A 20,318-nucleotide genomic window follows, 5' to 3' on the forward strand; every position below is an offset into this window, starting at 1 on the left:
AGAGGCATGTTTACAGTATTATGCAGAAAACACTTCTGCAACTAACTCTATGTAGCTTCTTATATTCAAATAATAAACTAAGTATGTATTTTAAACCTTTAAGCGTGGTAAAATGAAACTCTTCCAAAGACACAGTAGGCAGAAAATCAAAGTGAGTGGGTTCTTATGACGAAACTCCTGGAATGCATTTAAGCCATGTACTTGCTTATCAGGGTAGATTACTACGAGTTATTCTTTCCCGTCCCAATTTCTCAATCCCACTGTTCTCTACTTTGGTGTCCTGTGATAACATTACTGGCCAAGTTCCACTGTGTAAGAGCATTCACAGGGCACTGACATGCTCTATCTTCGCAGCCCAGTGAGACAGAGCAGCCATGTTCCCTGGTGTTGCAGCAATAAACAGGACCAGATGACATACATTTTCTGCTTCACACAGAAGCCCACCACGGCATGGGATGCAGAGAAGGTACCTTGGTTGTGTCACCTGGAGGGTAACATGAGTACTAAACAAGGTGGCATTAATTTGTATCAGAGTAAAAATAAACTAGAGTGAGGTTGGTGCGAGCCCTAAAGTGCACTTAGCAGTTGAACACAGTCGATCCAGTCCACTCCTAGAGAATGCTCATGCATAACAGAGGGATGATCAGCAGGATGCAAAAGCATCATTGGTCAGAGCCTGATCAGCAGGGCACATGCCCTTTCAGAAGGTCCCAAATTAGCCCTGGGAAATCACCAGAAGGGGAGTCAAGCTGAAATCCTCTGAGTCAAGATTGGTATTTTCAATGTGCAGCCATCTTTATTTTTCAATGGTGTGCATGAGTGTTTGCATGCATGTTTGTGTATCGTGTGTGTGTGTGTGTGTGTGTGTGCCTGGTGCCGGAAGAGGCCAGAAGAATGCTTCCGATCCTCTGAAACTGGAATTACAGGAGGCTCTAAGCTAATGTGGGTGCTGGCGACTGAACCTAGCACCCTGCAACAGCAGCCAGCACTCCTAGATGCCGAGCCATCTCTCTAGCTCCATCACCAGTGAATTTATTTTTTAGCTTTGTATAAACTGTCATTCACTTTAATGGGCTGAACTGGTGAATGATCAGCAAAATGCATTTCATACGTCCCACATTTTAGAAGGGGCTTGCAACTTTGAAAGAAATATGACCACCAATTTATAAATTATGTAATTTTTCTTAATTTGGTAATTTAGAGTTTCATTTCACATTAGACCAAAATTCATTAATCTTCCTTCCCTGTGCTGCATTAAGGACAGAGGAAATTATGCAAAGGTACTCGGCTGCAAGTTATTTCTCTCAGTTCATGCAAACTACGTGGTTTGTTGCTCTGCAATAAAAGGGCAGAAAATTCTAACAGAGGGACAAGATATGTTCTCAAGTAAATTTTGAAAATGTCATCTAATTAAAAGTGTAGGTGGACAGATTTAAGATAGGAGGCAACAATCCATATACAGCAAGGGCAACAAAAGAAGAGATGGGCTCAGCTCAGCCCCTCCTTAAGCACCTTCCTTGGACAAAGCCTGCCTTTTCACAGAATCCTCTTTAGATGGATAACACACCTGGAGACTGGATAGAATATATTTGTAGTTTTATGAATAATTATGAACCAATATCCAAGAAAAGAGATTTTGTTCAGAAATCCAGCCATTTCTCCATGGGAAGAGAAAAAGAGAACCAGAGGATACTTAATCTTCGCAGACACATCTTCACACTCTTAGCTGTTCCTCGGTGGATGCGTCTAGGCTCTTAGTTTCTGAAAAAGAGGTGTGTTGTGATGATCAACAAAAGTACTGGTTGCTACTTTTTAAAATACTATGCTAGGATATGGTTTGCTTATAGGGCATTAAAAGTGAATTTTAATTTTGAGTTGATCTTTCCATGAGGCTTGTTCTTTTGGTCTTTTGATTTGCTGCTAGCAGGCCTTGAGCCCTTAGGCTCCCTGTGATGTGGGATCCCCCTCTGTATGTTGTGAATATCATTGGTTAATAAAGAAACTGTCTTAGACCTGTGATAGGGTAGAGTACAGCTAGGTGGGAAAAACTAAACTGAATGCTGGGAGAAAGGAGGCAGAGTCAAGAAGTCTCTGGAGACAGACACACTGGAACCTTGTCGGTAGGCCAAAAGTTTCATGGTAAAATATAAAATAATGGAAATGGGTTAAATTAAGATGTAAAAGCTAGCCAAAAAGAAGTTAGAGCTAATGGGCCAAGCAGTGATTTAATTAATACAGTTCTGTGTGGTTATTTAGGGGCTGAGCAGCCGGGAACTAACAAGTGGCCTCATACAACACCCCTGCCTCAGTTCTGAGTCCTGGCATCTCAGATATATGTTGGACCCCGCCATGATAAGCTTAATAGGAACAGATGACCCAAAGGAAGGTCTTAACTTCCAACCATTATCCCCTGGCAGTGTTGGACCTAGCCATGATAAGCGTACTGGAGGCCTGAGTCTCAGTAGTTTACCCTGAGGCAATACCTGGATGCAGGAAGGAGCATAAACTAAGATTACCCAGGCACCATTCAAGAACAGACCATCCAGGCAGGCCTAGGCGGCGGAAGCAACGGCGCGCAGGCAGGCCCGGGCAGCGGAGGCACCAGCACGCAGGCAAGTCCGGGCGGCAGAGGCACCGGCGTGCAGGCAGGCCCGGGTGGCGGAGGCACCGGCAGTCAGGCCCGGCAGGCAGGCCTAGGCGGCGGAAGCACCGGCGCGCAAGCAGGCCCAGGTGTCGGAGGCACCGGCAGGCAGGCCTAGGCGGCGGAAGCACCGGCGCACAGACAGTTCCGGCCGGCGGAGGCACCGGCAGGCAGGCCTAGGCGGCGGAAGCAACGGCGCGCAGGCAGGCCCGGGCAGCGGAGGCACCAGCACGCAGGCAAGTCCTGGCGGCAGAGGCACCGGCGTGCAGGCAGGCCCGGGTGGCGGAGGCATCGGCAGTCAGGCCCGGCAGGCAGGCCTAGGCAGCGGAAGCACCGGCGCACAGACAGGCCCGGGCGGCGGAGGCACCAGCACGCAGGCAAGTCCGGGCGGCAGAGGCACCGGCGTGCAGGCAGGCCCGGGTGGCGGAGGCACCGACAGTCAGGCTCGGCAGGCAGGCCTAGGCGGCGGAAGCACCGGCGCGCAGGCAGGCCCAGGTGGCGGAGGCACCGGCAGGCAGGCCTAGGCGGCGGAAGCAACGGCGCGCAGGCAGGCCCGGGCAGCGGAGGCACCAGCACGCAGGCAAGTCCGGGCGGCAGAGGCACCGGCGTGCAGGCAGGCCCGGGTGGCGGAGGCACCGGCAGTCAGGCCCGGCAGGCAGGCCTAGGCGGCGGAAGCACCGGCGCGCAAGCAGGCCCAGGTGTCGGAGGCACCGGCAGGCAGGCCTAGGCGGCGGAAGCACCGGCGCACAGACAGTTCCGGCCGGCGGAGGCACCGGCAGGCAGGCCTAGGCGGCGGAAGCAACGGCGCGCAGGCAGGCCCGGGCAGCGGAGGCACCAGCACGCAGGCAAGTCCTGGCGGCAGAGGCACCGGCGTGCAGGCAGGCCCGGGTGGCGGAGGCATCGGCAGTCAGGCCCGGCAGGCAGGCCTAGGCAGCGGAAGCACCGGCGCACAGACAGGCCCGGGCGGCGGAGGCACCAGCACGCAGGCAAGTCCGGGCGGCAGAGGCACCGGCGTGCAGGCAGGCCCGGGTGGCGGAGGCACCGACAGTCAGGCCCGGCAGGCAGGCCTAGGCGGCGGAAGCACGGGCGCGCAGGCAGGCCCAGGTGGTGTAGGCACCGGCAGGCAGGCCTAGGCGGCGGAAACACCGGCGCACAGACAATTCCGGGCGGCGGAGGCACCGGCAGGCAGGCCCGGGCGGCGGAGGCACTGGATACAGGATAGTGCGGGCAAGAAACAGTGAAGCCTGCACTGAGAACAGATTGCCCCGCTACAATTAAATCAAACCCAATAGATAGCATCGGTAAGAGGAGATGGGCAGACGCCAAGGCAAGAATTCACCCAACAATCTGAAAAACAACATGAAAACACCAGAACCCAATGATCTTACAACACAAGGACTTGAACACCCTATCACAGGAGAAGAGGAAAAAACTGACTTTTTGAAAGCAATAGAGTCCCTTAAACAACATGTAAAAAACGCCCTCATAGAAATGGATGAGAAGTATAACAAAAAGTTTGAAGAAATGAGTAAATACGTAAATGATACCCTGGGAAGCCAAGAAAAAACGATCAAACAGGTAATGGAAACAGTCCAAGAATTGAAAACTGAAATGGAAGCAAGGAAGAAAACACAAACTGAGGACCAGCTGGATATGGCAAATATAGGTCAACGAGCAGAGACTACAGAAACAAGCATAATCAATAGAATACAAGAGATAGAAGAAAGAATCTCAGATTCTGAAGACACCATAGAGAAAATAAACGGACTGATCAAAGAAAACACCAAAACCAACAAATTCTCATCACAAAACATTCAGGAAATATGGGACACAATAAAAAGACCAAACCTAAGAATAATAGGGATAGAAGAAGGAGAAGAGGCACAGCTCAAAGGTCCAGAAAACATTTTTAACAAAATTATGGAAGAAAACTTCCCCAACATAAAGAAAGATATTCCTTTGAATATTCAAGAAGCATACAGAACACCAAACAGACTGGATCAAAAAAAAAACGTCCCCTCGCCATATAATAATCAAAACACAAAATATACAGATTAAAGAAAGAATATTAAGAGCTGCAAAGGAAAAAGGCCAAGTAACTTATAAAGGTAAACCGATCAGACTTACACCTGACTTCTCTATGGAAACCATGAAAGCCAGAAGGTCCTGGATAGAGGTACTACAGAAACTAAGAGACCATGGATGCAAACCCAAACTACTATACCCAGCCAAGCTATCGTTCACTATCAATGGAGAAAACAAGACATTCCAGGATAAGAACAAATTTAAACAATACGTTGCCACAAATCCAGCCCTACAGAAAGTAATAGAAGGAAAATCACAACCCAAGGAATCCAACATTGCCAACACTGCCTACAATAACCCAGGCATCTAGCGACCCTTCAACAGCACAACTCAAAGAAGGGAGACACACAAACTCTTCTACCAAAAGCAGTAAGAATAACCGGAGTTAACAACCACTGGTCATTAATATCACTTAATATTAATGGTCTCAATTCACCAATAAAAAGGCACAGGCTAAGAGATTGGATACGAAAACAGGATCCAACAGTCTGCTGTTTGCAAGAAACTCATCTCAACCACAAAGACAGGCATCTACTCAGAGTAAAGGGTTGGGAAAAGGTTTTTCAAGCAAATGGTCCTAAGAAAAAAGCAGGTGTGGCCATACTAATTTCTAACAAAACTGACTTCAAACTAAAATCAATCAGAAGAGATCGAGAGGGACACTTTATACTCATAACAGGAACGATTCAGCAGGATGAAGTCTCAATCCTGAATATCTATGCCCCTAATATAAAAGCACCCACTTATGTAAAAGAAATATTGCTAAAACTCAAGGCAGACATCAAATCACACACACTAGTAGTAGGAGACTTCAACACACCTCTCTCACCAATGGACAGGTCAATCAGACAGAAAACTAATAGAGAATTAAGAGAATTGTTGGAGGTAATGAATCAAATGGACTTAACAGACATCTATAGAACACTCCACCCAAATAGGAAAGAATACACCTTCTTCTCTGCAGCTCATGGAACCTTCTCGAAAATTGACCACATACTTGGAAACAAAGGAAACCTCCACAGATACAAAAAAATATCAGTGTCCACCTGTGTCTTATCAGATCACCACGGATTAAAGTTAGAAGCCACCAACAAAGCTACCCCCAGAAAGCTGGCAAACTCATGGAAACTGAACAGTCAACTACTGAACCACACCTGGGTCAAGGAAGAAATTAAGAAAGAAATTAAAGTCTTCCTTGAATTTAATGAAAACAAAGAGACAACATACTCAAACCTATGGGACACGATGAAAGCAGTGCTAAGAGGAAAGTTCATAGCACTAAGTGCCCACTTAAAGAAAACGGAGAAAGCATACATTGGGGACTTAACAGCACACCTGAAAGCTCTAGAAAAAAAAGAAGCAGACGCACCCAGGAGGAGTAGAAGACTGGAAATAATCAAACTGAGGGCAGAAATCAACAAAATAGAAACACAGAAAACAGTCCAAAGAATCAATGAAACAAAAAGTTGGTTCTTGGAGAAAATCAACAAGATTGACAAACCCCTATCCAAACTAATTAAACGACAGAGAGAGAACACGCAAATAAATAAGATCAGAAATGAAAAGGGGGACATAACCACAGACACAGAGGAAATTCAGAGAATCCTTAGATCTTACTACAAAAGCCTGTATGCCACAAAACTGGAAAATGCAAAAGAAATGGACACTTTTTTAGATAAGTACCATATACCAAACCTAAACCAAGACCAGGTGAACGATCTAAATAGACCTGTTAGTCGCGAAGAATTAGAAACAGTTATCAAAAATCTCCCTTCCAAAAAAAGCCCAGGGCCAGATGGTTTCAATGCAGAATTCTACCAGAACTTCCAAGAAGAGCTAATACCTATACTTCTTAATGTATTTCACAATATAGAAACAGAAGAGTCATTGCCAAATTCCTTTTATGAAGCTACAGTTACCCTGATACCAAAACCACACAAAGACCCAACCAAGAAAGAGAATTACAGGCCTATCTCACTCATGAACATCGACGCAAAAATTCTCAATAAAATACTGGCAAACCGAATCCAAGAACACATTAGAAAAGTTATCCATTATGATCAAGTAGGCTTCATTCCAGAGATGCAGGGCTGGTTCAACATACGCAAATCTATCAATGTAATCAACCATATAAATAAACTGAAAGAAAAAAACCATATGATCATTTCATTAGATGCTGAAAAAGCATTCGACAAAATTCAACACTCCTTTATGATAAAGGTCTTGGAGAGATTAGGGATACAAGGGGCATACCTAAATATAATAAAAGCTATTTACAGCAAGCCGACAGCTAACATTAAATTAAATGGAGAAAAACTCAAAGCCATCCCACTAAAATCAGGAACACGACAAGGATGTCCACTCTCTCCATACCTCTTCAATATAGTGCTTGAAGTTCTAGCAATAGCAATAAGACAACATAAGGGGATCAAGGGGATCCGTATTGGAAAGGAAGAAGTTAAGCTTTCATTATTTGCAGATGATATGATAGTATACATAACCGACCCCAAAAACTCTACCAAAGAACTCCTACAGCTGATAAACACCTTTGGTAATGTGGCAGGATACAAAATCAACTCCAAAAAATCAGTTGCCTTCCTATACACTAAGGATAAGGAAGCAGAGAGGGAAATCAGAGAAGCATCACCTTTCACGATAGCCACAAATAGCATAAAATACCTTGGGGTAACTCTGACCAAGGAAGTGAAAGATCTATTTGGCAAGAACTTTAAGTCTTTGAAGAAAGAAATTGAAGAGGACACCAGAAAATGGAAGGACCTCCCTTGCTCTTGGATTGGGAGGATCAACATAGTAAAAATGGCAATTCTACCAAAAGCAATCTATAGATTCAACGCAATCCCCATCAAAATCCCATCAAAATTCTTCACAGATCTGGAGAAGACAATAATCAACTTTATATGGAAAAACAAAAAACCCAGGATAGCCAAAACAATCTTATACAATAAAGGATTGTCTGGAGGCATTACCATCCCTGACTTCAAACTCTATTACAGAGCTACAGTACTGAAAACGGCTTGGTACTGGCATAAAAACAGAGAAGTCGACCAATGGAATAGAATAGAAGACCCTGACTTTAGCCCACAAACCTATGAACACCTGATTTTCGATAAAGGAGCTAAAAGTATACAATGGAAAAAAGAGAGCATCTTCAACAAATTATGCTGGCAAAACTGGAAGTCAATCTGTAGAAGAATGAAAATAGATCCATATATATCACCATGCACAAAACTCAAGTCCAAATGGATTAAAGACCTCAATATCAGTCCAAACACACTGAATCTGATAGAAGAGAAAGTGGGAAGTACTCTACAACACATGGGCACAGGAGAACACTTCCTACGTACAACCCCAGCAGCACAAACACTAAGGACATCATTGAATAAATGGGACCTCCTGAGACTGAGAAGCTTCTGTAAAGCAAAGGACACTGTCACTAAGACAGAAAGGCAACCCACTGACTGGGAGAAGATCTTCACCAACCCCGCAACTGACAAAGGTCTGATATCCAAAATATACAAAGAACTCAAGAAATTAGACCGTAAAAGGTTAATCAATCCAATTATAAAATGGGGCACTGAGCTGAACAGAGACTTTTCAACAGAAGAAGTTCAAATGGCCAAAAGTCACTTAAGATCATGCTCAACTTCCTTAGCAATCAGGGAAATGCAAATCAAGACAACATTAAGATACCATCTTACACCGGTCAGAATGGCTAAAATCAAAAACACCAATGATAGCCTCTGCTGGAGAGGTTGTGGAGAAAGGGGCACTCTCATCCATTGCTGGTGGGAATGCAAACTTGTGCAACCACTTTGGAAAGCAGTGTGGCGGTTTCTCAGGAAAGTCGGGTTCAACCTACCTCTTGACCCAGCAATACCACTATTGGGAATATACCCAAGAGATGCCCAAACATACAACAAAAGTATATGCTCAACTATGTTCATAGCAGCATTGTTTGTAATTGCCAGAACCTGGAAACAACCTAGATGTCCTTCAGTGGAAGAATGGATGAAGAAAGTATGGAATATATACATATTAGAGTACTACTCAGCAGTAAAAAACAATGACTTCTTGAATTTTGCATATAAATGGACGGAAATTGAAAACACTATCCTGAGTGAGGTAAGCCAGACCCAAAAAGAGGAACATGGGATGTACTCACTCATATTTGGTTTCTAGCCATAAATAAAGGACATTGAGACTATAATTCGTGACTCTAGAGAAGCTAAATAAGAAGGTGAACCCAAAGAAAAACATATAAGCATCCCCCTGAATATTAACCTTCATCAGGCGATGAAAGAAGACAGAGACAGAGACCAACATTGGAGCACTGGACTGAAGTCTCACGATCCAAAGGAGGAGCAGAAGGAGAGTGAGCACGAGCAAGGAACTCAGGACGGCGAGGGGTGCACCCACACACTGAGGCAATGGGGATGATCTATCGGGAACTCACCAAGGCCAGCTGGCCGGGGACTGAAAAAGCATGGGACAAAACCGGTCTCGCTGAACATAATTGACAATGAGGACTACTGAGAACTGAAGAACAATGGCAATGGGTTCTTGATCCTATTGCATGTAATGGCTTTGTGGGAGCCCAGGTAGTTTGGATGCTCACCTTAATAGACTTGGATGCAGGTGGGTGGTCCTTGGACCTCCCACAGGGCAGAGAAACCTGCTTGCTCTTTGGGCTGAGGAGGAAGGAAGACTTGATTGGGGGAGGGGGAGGGAACGGGAGGTGGTGGTGGGGAAGAGGCAGAAATCTTTAATAATTAAATTAATTAATTAATAAAAAAAAAATAAATAAAAAAAAAAAAAAAAAAAAAAAAAAAAGAACAGACCATCCAAAGGAAATGCCTAAAGTTCCAACCCTTGTAGATAGGATCACCTGCCAGCACACTCACCAGGACACCCCTAGACAAAAGTCACCCAATCAGGGGTCGTGAACCTCAGAAACCCCTCACCCCCACCTTTACTACTATAAAAACCCAACTCTAACTGAGCCCGGAGTTCTTCGATTATTCCAATACGTTGGACACATGGAGAGACCGAGTGTGCAAACTTGTATAAAATAAAGGCTCTTTGCTTTTACAGATGGAACTCAGTCTCCTTTTTGGGGTGGCCTTCGCGGACCTGGGCATAACAATATACACAATGGTTCCTAGCTTTCACAGCATTTTAAAAGTCAAGTTTATGCTTCAGGAGTGGAAAAATGTCCTAGAGAGGTCAAGCATGCCACTTGGCTGTAGAAGCCAAAATGCCATCTATTTTCTCTGTCCTAAGCACATACTGCATTAGCGTAGGAGTCATTGCTATTCACAGGTACTTTCCCTTGTTAGTTAGCTTGGGAAGTGTTACTAATCCACATCTCAGTGAAAACTGCTTTGTTTTGTTTTGGAGTCTCTTTAAATGATCACTTCTCAACAACAGCTCTACCAACTAGCTGTCTCAGGGGTAGTCTCTCTCTCACCCTTAAAAGTCACACAGGGACAGTGAACTGGAGGTTCTCGTGAGAAGTCCAAACCTACCAAAGCCCCCATAGAGTCCTGTAAATCGCCGTCTTTCCTATGGACACAAAGAAGGAACAACATTGGGGTCTCTTAAAAATATCAGTTTTTACTATGCTCAAATTGAGTCCACAGAGCTACATTGGGTTTCCCCTTCCAACTACAATGTGAAACATATGTATCTTAATTGAATCATTTTAAAGGGGCGGTTGGCAAATTGACTCAGGAATTGTTGCCACTCGGCAAACAAGATCATTTAAAGTGAACTCTACAAGTTTCAAATCTTCAACTGATTTCTATTTTCTGAACATTCTACCTAAATTGCCATGTTTATACTATGAAGATTCATGGCTTTTTGTTCTCAGAATTTGCATATGCCCAAATCTATCTTTTTATTTTGCTGTCGGAGCACTAGGTAATTTCCTCACCTTCATTTAACTTCATATCGTTGTTGATTTGTGTCGTGTGTAGGCGATTAATATTCTTGGCCACCACACGACAGCTATTTTTTTACATTGTTGTGTTTGAAAGCTTACACAACCTTTTTTCAAAAATACCCAAAAGTCAAATTAGCATAAATTATTTGCAGGACACTGTAAAATCCTGGAAGCTAAGCTGAGCTGGATACACAAAACCTCCTGATGTGGAACTTCGCTTTTGGAGAAGTCTTCCAAGTATTTTTATTGAACATTCAACCTTATTAAACCAGGTCACAAAACAGCCAAAAGCATGATTCTCACATGGGAATTTCAATCTCGGGACTTCTCATGCCACAGAAATGTCTACACTGCTACAGAAAACAAAACGAAAATGGTATTTTTTTTTATTGAATATGCTTTCTTCAAGTATTTCCTAGGCCTGAAAGACTAACTAGTTGATAAATCACTATCCCACCCAAGGTGCTTTGAGAATGTTGTGTCAGCTCCTGAGTCTTTCCATCCTCTTAGACAGGACAATGGGGACAGTAGAGTAAAGAACATTAAGATTAAATTCATTTACTATGTTTAAAACAAATAGATTGAAACTAGATAGATGGCTCAGTGGATAAGAGCATTTGTTGTCTAAGTATGGGGACTTGAACTTAGACCCCAACAGTAGAAAGCTGGGCATGACTATGTGCCTATAACCTCAATACTGTGGTGAGGTGAGTAGAGAAGGCTCAATCAGGCCACAGCCGAGCTCCAGGTTTAGCGTGAAGGCCTGTCTTAAGGAAATGTGGGAAGTGATGGAGCAGGCTAAAAGGACGTTCACTCCCACCCCCAGCACCTATATAAATGCCCACATACATACACACATACACACGCACACACCTAGTACTGTTAATTATCTTGCTACAAACTGGGTCGCAGGGAAAGTATCAAAAATTGAATCACATGCTTTTGTGATTTTTAAGTATACTGAAGTCTGCTCAGTTATTACATGGGAACTGCAAGCCCTGTTTGATCTGAGTTGATGCCAGCATCAGTGGCACCCACCTTCCCAACAACAGTATGCCTATCGCGTGTGCTGGTAGTGTAGATGAGGACCTCAGATGACTCTGAAAGGCAGATTTTGTTTTTTTGATGGGTAAAATGCCACTGTTAGGTAACGAAGTGAAGAAATTAGACTAAAATCAGGTCATTATCATTTATAAGGCTAACAAATGACATAATTTACACAAAGATCAAAATGGCAACAACTTTGATTTCCCTTACTAAGAAACAGCATAGGAAATTCCAGTTCTCGTGGCTGGGGCAAAGCTCGGTGGTAGATCACTTGGCCAGCATTCAGGAGGCTACAGGTTCAACCAGACAGCAAAAAGAGCTTAAGGTTCTTAACGGGAAGAGAGGCAGGTCTCTAAATGGCCAGTAGAAAAGAGAACACTCACAAGACTAACGGTCCCTTTGCCAAGCCTGCTAGCCCCTAATCAGTGCAGAGTATGCTTTCTTGGCTTTGGCTATACTTGACAATGAAAAACTATGGCATAAAAGTGAGGCAACATTGCTTCTCATATTTAACTGCATCTTATGCTGGAAGTAGCTTTTGTCTGATTCTGTGTAACACTTAACAGCTCTCTAAATCATTTAAATGATTTCGCTATTTGAATAATGTCAAGAGTTTTATAAGATTGACTTATTTTACTTTCTTAAATGAGGTCTTACCATATTGCCCAGGCTGGTTTTATGTTCCTTTGCTTCAGACTCTTGATAATATATTGTGATAGTAGCATTGTCAATAGATTCACTTCAACAAGAAATATCAAAGGCAGAGCCAGAGAGAATAAGAACATTTAAACCTACCTATTGATGCAAATAGACCCATATCTGAGAATTAGGTCAATAGAAATTATTCCATTGGCTCAAAAACTATATAGTTACAACTGTTACTACAAGTTTGTCTACAAAAATAAAATTATAGATTGGTCTGAAATCCAATAACCGCGTCTAGAGAAATGGCTCATTTGGTAAACTTCTTGCCATATTACCATAAAACCTGAGTTTAGACTCCAAGCACTCACACAAAAGACCAGGGGTGGTGGTTTGTGTCCCTAACTCCAGCTCTGGGGTAGGGAAAAATGATGACAGACTAATTCCTGAAGCTCATTGGCTAGTCAGTTTGGTTGAATTGATAATTACTCCAGGTTTACTGATCTCTCAAATATTGTCTCAAAAACTAAGATGGAGAAAATTTGAGGAAGATTAACTTGATATCTAACCTCTGTTTTCTATGTGAGCCTGCACATGTGCACATACCCACATGCGTATGCATACACAAATATACACATAAAAGTTCAACAACAAATAATAATTATATTTGGACAAATAATGGCAAATCTACACAATATTACATAGCACTGTGACTGAACTGTGATGTCAACGTAAGGTCGAAGGGCAAAGGTAGTCCACGAAAGCGTACGCACTGCAGAGACAACTGTTAAAGCACACGCAACTGTTGAACGGGACTCGACTACAGCATGCCAGTGTAAGCGGTGTAAGTTCCTGCCCGAGCACCGTGCTGTGGTGAGCTGCCCCCACACCCCTGGCATCTCCTTCAGGTTTCTTCCACTTTTAATTGTAGTAACTTAAGTAATTTCTGAAGGGTAAAATGCTTCTTCATGTCTATAAGCTTTAGTAATAAAATAATTTGGCAAATCTGTCAGGAGTGCACAAAACCATCACTCTCATAAGACAATTAATGTGACAAGGTGACAGCAATAGGCTGGCAGCTCTAGGTGATGAGGCCAGCATCTTTGGGTACCTATATAGTTCACGAAGACTTACTGGCATCATGCTTGCATTTAAATTCAAAGTTTATTTGTAAAAAGATGAACAAACCTGTAGCCTTAGGCCATTATATGCCTTCATAAATATATAAAGGAAGGGAAATGCATGCTCATAAGCTAACGTTCCCTAAATCTAAATAATCAATAAAACCTAAAGTGGGCAATAGTCAGACCAAAGGGAACAAAAAGTTTCGGCTTTTGAAAGGCGTTTAAAAGAACAAATGTTCCTGTGTAGATTTTCCAAAATGCTGCAACAGGAATGAACGGAACCACAGGGTAAAACTTCCAACATGAACCATGCACATTGTGTTACTGTTAAATAGCTGTGATGTTATTGTCCCTAGTGATCACTTGAGTTGCTCTAATCATAAAAGAATAAAGAAAGAGAAAGAAAATTCATTTTAAAAAAGACAGTTCTCTTGGAACATTTAACTCCCATTATCCCCTTTGTTCCATACCTAAGCACTTTTTCTTCACCGTTTGGTGGATGAAGATAACTTTGAGAACCAATTGAAAGCAGAAAATGACCATAGTTGATATACTGATGTATTTACACAGGTTCAGAGGGTTGTACTGCCCTCCCATCCAACTCTCTGATAAACAAGCCACAGATACCCAGTGAAGAGTCCCTTCTCAGGGGGCCCTTACTCCTCTGTGTCAGCAAAGAAGATAACTTTCCTTGTTTCCCATCATGAATACCAGTTTGTGTCACAGAGGAAAGTGCCTTCATTACAAGTCATTTCAGAAGATGCAGGAAGACATCTGTATTCCTTTAATAACTGCAAACACCATTTCGTATAATCAGAGTCTATATGCATTCTGATTTGCTTTAAATCCTCTTGCAAATGTATATTATTCTTCTTAATTTTACAGATGTCATAAAAGAGGACAAAATACTTGCAAATCTCTAAATACAGTAAGGGGAATATATAGAATTCAGCGTCAAGACTGACCAGGTGCAAGCACTTGCTGTAAACTGAAGTCAGAGGAACCATTCTGGTTACTGTTTAAAATGAGTCAGAAAGGCTTGGGCATATCTGAGTGGTCATTGATCCAGGGAGAAAAGCATGCAAAGACACAGAAGAAGTAGCCTTCTTGCTTTAACAATGATTCTACGCAACTGCAGCCAATGGATAAGTCATTTTCAAGCAACTCATGCGCCAGCAAGACCAGCATACATGAGAAGCAGCAAGTCCACGGAATCTGACGTACATACATACATTAGTTGGCTTTTGTACTAAAAAGCATCTCTACAAAATGCACTGATTTATCAATATCATTTCAAGGTGAGATGAAAATTAAGTGTTTTTCAAATCTGTCTTCATGTAGTTGGGATTTGAAATAACTTTGGGAAAACCAGATATAACACAGAATCATACATGGATTAAAGCAAGAACAAAAAGCATGTAGCTCATTTGACAGTCTCAAAAGCTGTTCTGTAATATATGCGTGGATGCACGTAATGACATATATGTCAACATATCTATCAAACAATTCCCTGTATGACTGCCCAGTCTTGAGAGAATGCTTTCTGTCATTACTGGGAAAATTTGAGAAAAAGTATCATGTTAAACACGCTAGAATAATGTTTTGATGAAGTGTTACTTTAAGCTTTAATCATTAAAAAAGATCCATTCATTTGAATCCTACTCAAGCACAGGCGAACAAAACTAGACATACACCTGTGATTTCAGGTACTCAGGCAGCTGACACAAGGAGATTATGAGTTTAAGGCCAAGGTGGACAAAATAGTAAGGCCCTGCCTCAAAAATTAACAAGTGTGGTGGTGCTTTTCTGTCTTCCCAGTATGTGGGAGGTTGAAAAGTGAAGAGCGTGAGTTGTAGGCTAGCCTGGACTACAAAGAAAGATGCTGCCCCCTAAGTCAACCAAACAACAATAAAAACCTAAAATGAGTACTAGTCAGGTCAAAGGGAACAGAAATCCAGGGCTTGGGAAAGAAGTTTAAAAGGACAAACCTCCTTAGGCAGCTTCATCAGTACTTCAAGACAGGAGTGAAGTTAACGATAGGATAGACTACCCATTTAGAGTCACACAGATCGCCACTACAGTTAAATAATCACGACACCATCGCCCCCAGTTTCTAAGTACAAACGAAATGCAGTTAGAGTCCAGATTGTGAGTTGTAAAAGTTCATTATCAGTTGTTAATCCTAGTTTCTTAGTTAATATTTCTCTGTAGGAAAAAAAATGAAGTAGCTATTTCACTCCTGAGACAGTTCTTAGAAAGCAAGGAAGCTTACCAGAGAAGATAATTCCAGATGCCACTGAAAGAAGCTTACTAGAGAAGATAATTCCAGATGCCACTGAAAGAAGGCACAGCAAAAGAGGTATTGACTAATTTCTATATCAGACATAACATTTTAAAAATTGGTAAATTAATTATTTCTAACATCCAGAAACCCTTTGTATTAGTTAATAAGTTGGCAGCCACGTCAGAGCCAGAAGGAATATAAGTTACAGTACAGACAATTTTACTTTTAGCCTTGGGGACTGAACCCAGTGCCTTGTGCAAGTTAAGCAAGGACTCTACCACTAACTTTCATCCCCAGCCTGCACATACACAAAACTGAATGTGTGCCAACAGAAGGAGCAAGTTCTGTGTCCTTAGAAAACATAAAAAGTCATCTAGTTATGAATCACACAGAATGAAGCCCAGGGCCCTCAGCTTTACTGATATTTGTGCTGATATTTTTATGTGACGGAGTTCAGAACAAATGGTTACCACACAACTATTTTCTTACCATGTATTTTCCTTTCTTAAACCAAGAGTGGTGCAGGTTGAAACAATCAGGAAATGTAGTAAGAACTTTTAGCCTATCTGAATGTAATTGATTATCAAATATTTGTGTATCCAACCAACATGCATTTGTAACCTCATGACTGATATTTACGAGCTGTAATTTAATTGTTGGTGCTGTTTTGTTTTTCCAAAGTTTTTCTCAGGAAAAAGGAAAATAATAACATCCCCAGTAATACAATTTGCTTGAAAATTTGTTTGACATCTTAAACACAAATGCCATTATTTCTAGTCTTAGATGATGTTGTTGATGCATAATAACTTAATGATTATTATAAGATTACACTAAAAACTTGCTTTACATGTCACTAATAACATATGACATACGAACATTTTTGTAAAAGTCCAGAATCTAAAACACATAACAGTCTTTGTATGGTAAGGTGCCACACTTTTAAGTGTCTTAAACAGTAGGCTCTCTTGTCCAAACTTTATATATTCAAAATGTAAAAAAAAAAAAAAGATAGAGTACAATACGATCTTAATTTGTAACACTTGAAGTTAAAGCATCTGGATTTTTAGAAAGGTCTCAAGAAGAAAGAAGCCAAAAGTACAGTGCCCAAGCTGCCAGAGGGGTCTTCAACAAGTACCTGCTTGCAGACAGAAAGCATATTTTGTCTCTTTCAAGCTCGCCTGACCCTAACTCCCTCCCCGAGCTACTAATGGAATCTCATAAAGACTATTTGAAACCAGAGTTACTGTTTTAATTACTTCACCCACCTCAGTATTCAAATAAGCACAAATGCGTGTGATATTTTGGCAAGGCAGGAAACGTTTTACACAGCAAAGCAGCTAGCGTGATTGTAGCTAGGGCGCATTAAAAGCTCGGTACATTCTCATTTCTCTCCAGAGCACACAGTTCTTCTGGACAGCCCCCCCCCCTCCCGCCCCCGTCTCCTTACCCCAGGAATACTGCATTGAGTTAGAGAAGACACAAGGTGCCTGTCAAGCATTCCAGACCAATTCCAAAAGTGTGAAGAACTCCGGAGAAAGAGTCTACAGGCACAAGAACCAGGTACCAGTTAAAGGTGGCCGAGCCTTGCTGTGCTAATGAGGAAAATACCACGGGCTACAGTTTTCCCTGCTGGTTTGAGATGTGTATTCTTAGTCAGTATGACTTCGTGGCTTTCTAAAGTTCTTCAGATGTCAAGAGCTTTCTCTGATTCCGGGACCACTTCAGGCGAGGCAGAGGAGCCCATCACAGTCAGTGAACCAATGCCAAGTGGGAGGGTCTTTTCCTACTTTGAATTACGTCAGCTGGCTCAGAAGAGAGACGCCTGTAAACTTGTCAAAGCAGAGTAACACTTCATTAATATCAGATGCATGCCTTCAGGCAGCCCTGGCCACAACAGGGCTTTTAAAGCTACTTTCTGCACTGTAGAACAACGGATTGCGCAACCGGATACGCTGTTCGCGTTCAACTACTGTCCTGAAGAGTCTCGGAGAACAGTGAGAACATCCTTCTGCTCTCACCCGATGAAGACAGACTCTCTTTTTGTATGTAGGAAAGTGATCTTTTTCTTTTCTCTTTTGTTGCCTTCCAAGTTCTCTGAGCACATAATTACATTCCCAGTCAAGTACTGCTTGATTAAATTTATTTTATCTAAAATTGAAAACCTGTCTTCAAAAGACATTTTCAATCCAGGTGTAGTGGCCTAAAATACCAGCACTCAGAGACTGAAGTAGGTAGGACTGGGTTGAAGGGAAGCCTGGACTACCTAACAAGAGACTGGGCTATAAAACCAGACCCTATCTTCAAACACTAGTAACAAGAAAAACCAACCCCACAAGAAATCACACACACTTTACAAAACCAAAGTGATTCCTTCTGTGCCCCAAGGACCTTGGCACAATGCATATTACAAAGGGTAACTATCTAGAAAATATAAAACAGGGATGGCCCAAGGGTAAAAGTGCTGGCCGTACAGCGTGACAACCTTAGTTCAAATCCCTAGCCCTCCCGCTGTGCAAGGGTTGCCAATGGCAGCTGCATGCCTGTTACCCCAGCACAGTTGAGGGGAGAGATGCAAATGGGCAGATCCCTGAGGCTCTGCTGGCCACCAGCTCAGCTCCACTGAGAAAACCCAGGCCAAAAGGGTGGGGTGGTGAGAAACAAAGCCAACTGTCAACCTTCAAGCGAAGGGTTTATGTTTTCTAGTAGCTCAGTTTTGAATTTCATGACAGGTTCTCACTGAGTTGCTCAGGCTAGCCATTTGTCCATTCTGTAGCCCAGGTAGGCTTTGCCTCAGTCTCCCAAATAGTTGGAATTATAGGTTTGTGTCACCAAACTAGATGCTTCACACTTTCAAATGTTTGGCAGAGTTATCCAAAGCAGAAGGGCGTTTTGTGACACACGATGAAGTTTCTGCCTTTATTCACTCATAAAGATTTATGAAAACACAGTCACTCTTTCTTTACACTATCATGGCCGTCCAGCAGAGTGGGATTGTTGTGTAGTTGTGGCAGGCAGTACGTGACCTAAAAGCTTTCCGTACTTCTAGTGATTCTCCAAAGAAACTTGTCAGCCCCGACAACAACTATGCCAGGAGGCCCCTTTGGTGCACTCCTGGGCCGTAGCTCCGTGCTGTGCCACTCCATTTATATAAAGTCCTTGAAATGAAGGACAGTCGCGTGGCTGCCAGCAGTTAGGGATAAGGAGTAACTTGAAAGTTGTCGTCTGAGAGGCACCCTGGACCTGAAGTTGTCGTGGCTCATATTTTAGACTCTCTATTCCCACAACGCAGTAACCAGATATTCCTGTCTGTAGGTTCAGCCTCTGTGGGATCCACTAATTATCTGAAGAATATTGCATCTGTACTGAACATGTACTTTTAAGATAGTCATTTAAAAATATTGGAAATAGCTTTTGTCCCCTATATAATTCAGTATACAAACTACCAGTAATGTTTAGAATGTATTTCCACAAGTGCTGTATGGGACAGCGAATGTCATAGGCAACAGCTTACTCTTGTTTTTGTTCTCCTAAGTTTTTTTGTGAGATTTGAAATAATCACCACCAAAGCCGGTGTGAAGAAACTCATTCCCCACGCTGTTTTCTAGCTTCTGATTTCAGGTCAAATGGTTAGTGCCGAAGTTCAGTTTTAGTTGCTTTCGCTGTGTGCTGGAAAATGAAGGTTCACTTTTGTCTCACTGTGTAGATATACAGTAAAACATAATGGGCATCTAAACATTATGCTGTGTATCTTATTTTTTTTTCAGTGTGAATGGTCAAATATAGAACCTTATACCTACAAAGCAAGTCCTCTATCACCAACCTATACTCTAACCTTTCACAAGGATTTTAATTTTTTTAGACTTTTTCATTTTATGTATACGAGTATTTCGTCTCTATGTATGTGTATTATGTATGAGCCTCATGCTCAAAGAGATCAGAAGAAGGCACTGGAGATCCTGGAACTGGAGTCAAAGATGGTTGGAGCCACTATATGAGTTCTTGGAATTGAATCCATTTGCTCTACAAAGACCAACCCAGCCACAAAACCTTTGATCTACTGTCTTACTATCTGTCCTGCCTACAAAATATGCTAGGGCAATGGTGGCACAAAGCTTGTGAAATTAACCAACCAATGTCTTAGTTGACTCAGAGACCTCAGGTAAAACCAAATACTACTGGTCTAAAAAAATGTGTCAATAAAATGACTCCCAATGACATTGTATATACCCACAGATCAGTGCCTTGTTCAACCATCATCACAGAAGCTTCCTCCTGTGGCAGATGGGAACAAATACAGAGACCCCCATTCAGACGTTACACAGAAAGACTTTTGAACATACAGCTCTGAATGGAATGTCTCCATCAAATTATTCCCCTCAGTGAGACTTGAAGATAAAGTCAGGAAAAATGTTAGAGTCAGAGGGGAATGATGACAGCAGAACAAGGCCCTTAAATCAGCTGAAACAAAGTTCATATGAACTCACAGAAACTAAAACAGCAAGCATAGGGCCTGCACGGGTCTGCACCAAGTCT

General features: G+C 42.4%; 1 protein-coding gene across 10 annotated transcripts in view; it reads right to left on the reverse strand.

Annotated features, from left to right (window-relative positions):
- The window catches only part of Cacnb2 (calcium voltage-gated channel auxiliary subunit beta 2), a 353,794-nt gene that overhangs the window by 141,774 nt on the left and 191,702 nt on the right, over positions 1 to 20,318 (reverse strand). Inside the window, exon 1 of one of the 10 annotated variants that reach the window (XM_057788144.1) lies at positions 17,233 to 17,419. The exons of the other annotated variants lie outside the window; for them this stretch is intronic. Within the exon in view, the coding sequence (XP_057644127.1) occupies positions 17,233 to 17,283 (51 nt within the window). The 5' untranslated portion in view covers positions 17,284 to 17,419. Of the gene's footprint in view, positions 1 to 17,232; positions 17,420 to 20,318 lie in introns of those variants that run through there. 10 annotated transcript variants of the gene reach the window in all.

Source organism: Chionomys nivalis, chromosome 13 (assembly GCF_950005125.1).
Source record: "Chionomys nivalis chromosome 13, mChiNiv1.1, whole genome shotgun sequence".
In the NCBI taxonomy this organism is placed as follows: domain Eukaryota; kingdom Metazoa; phylum Chordata; class Mammalia; order Rodentia; family Cricetidae; genus Chionomys; species Chionomys nivalis.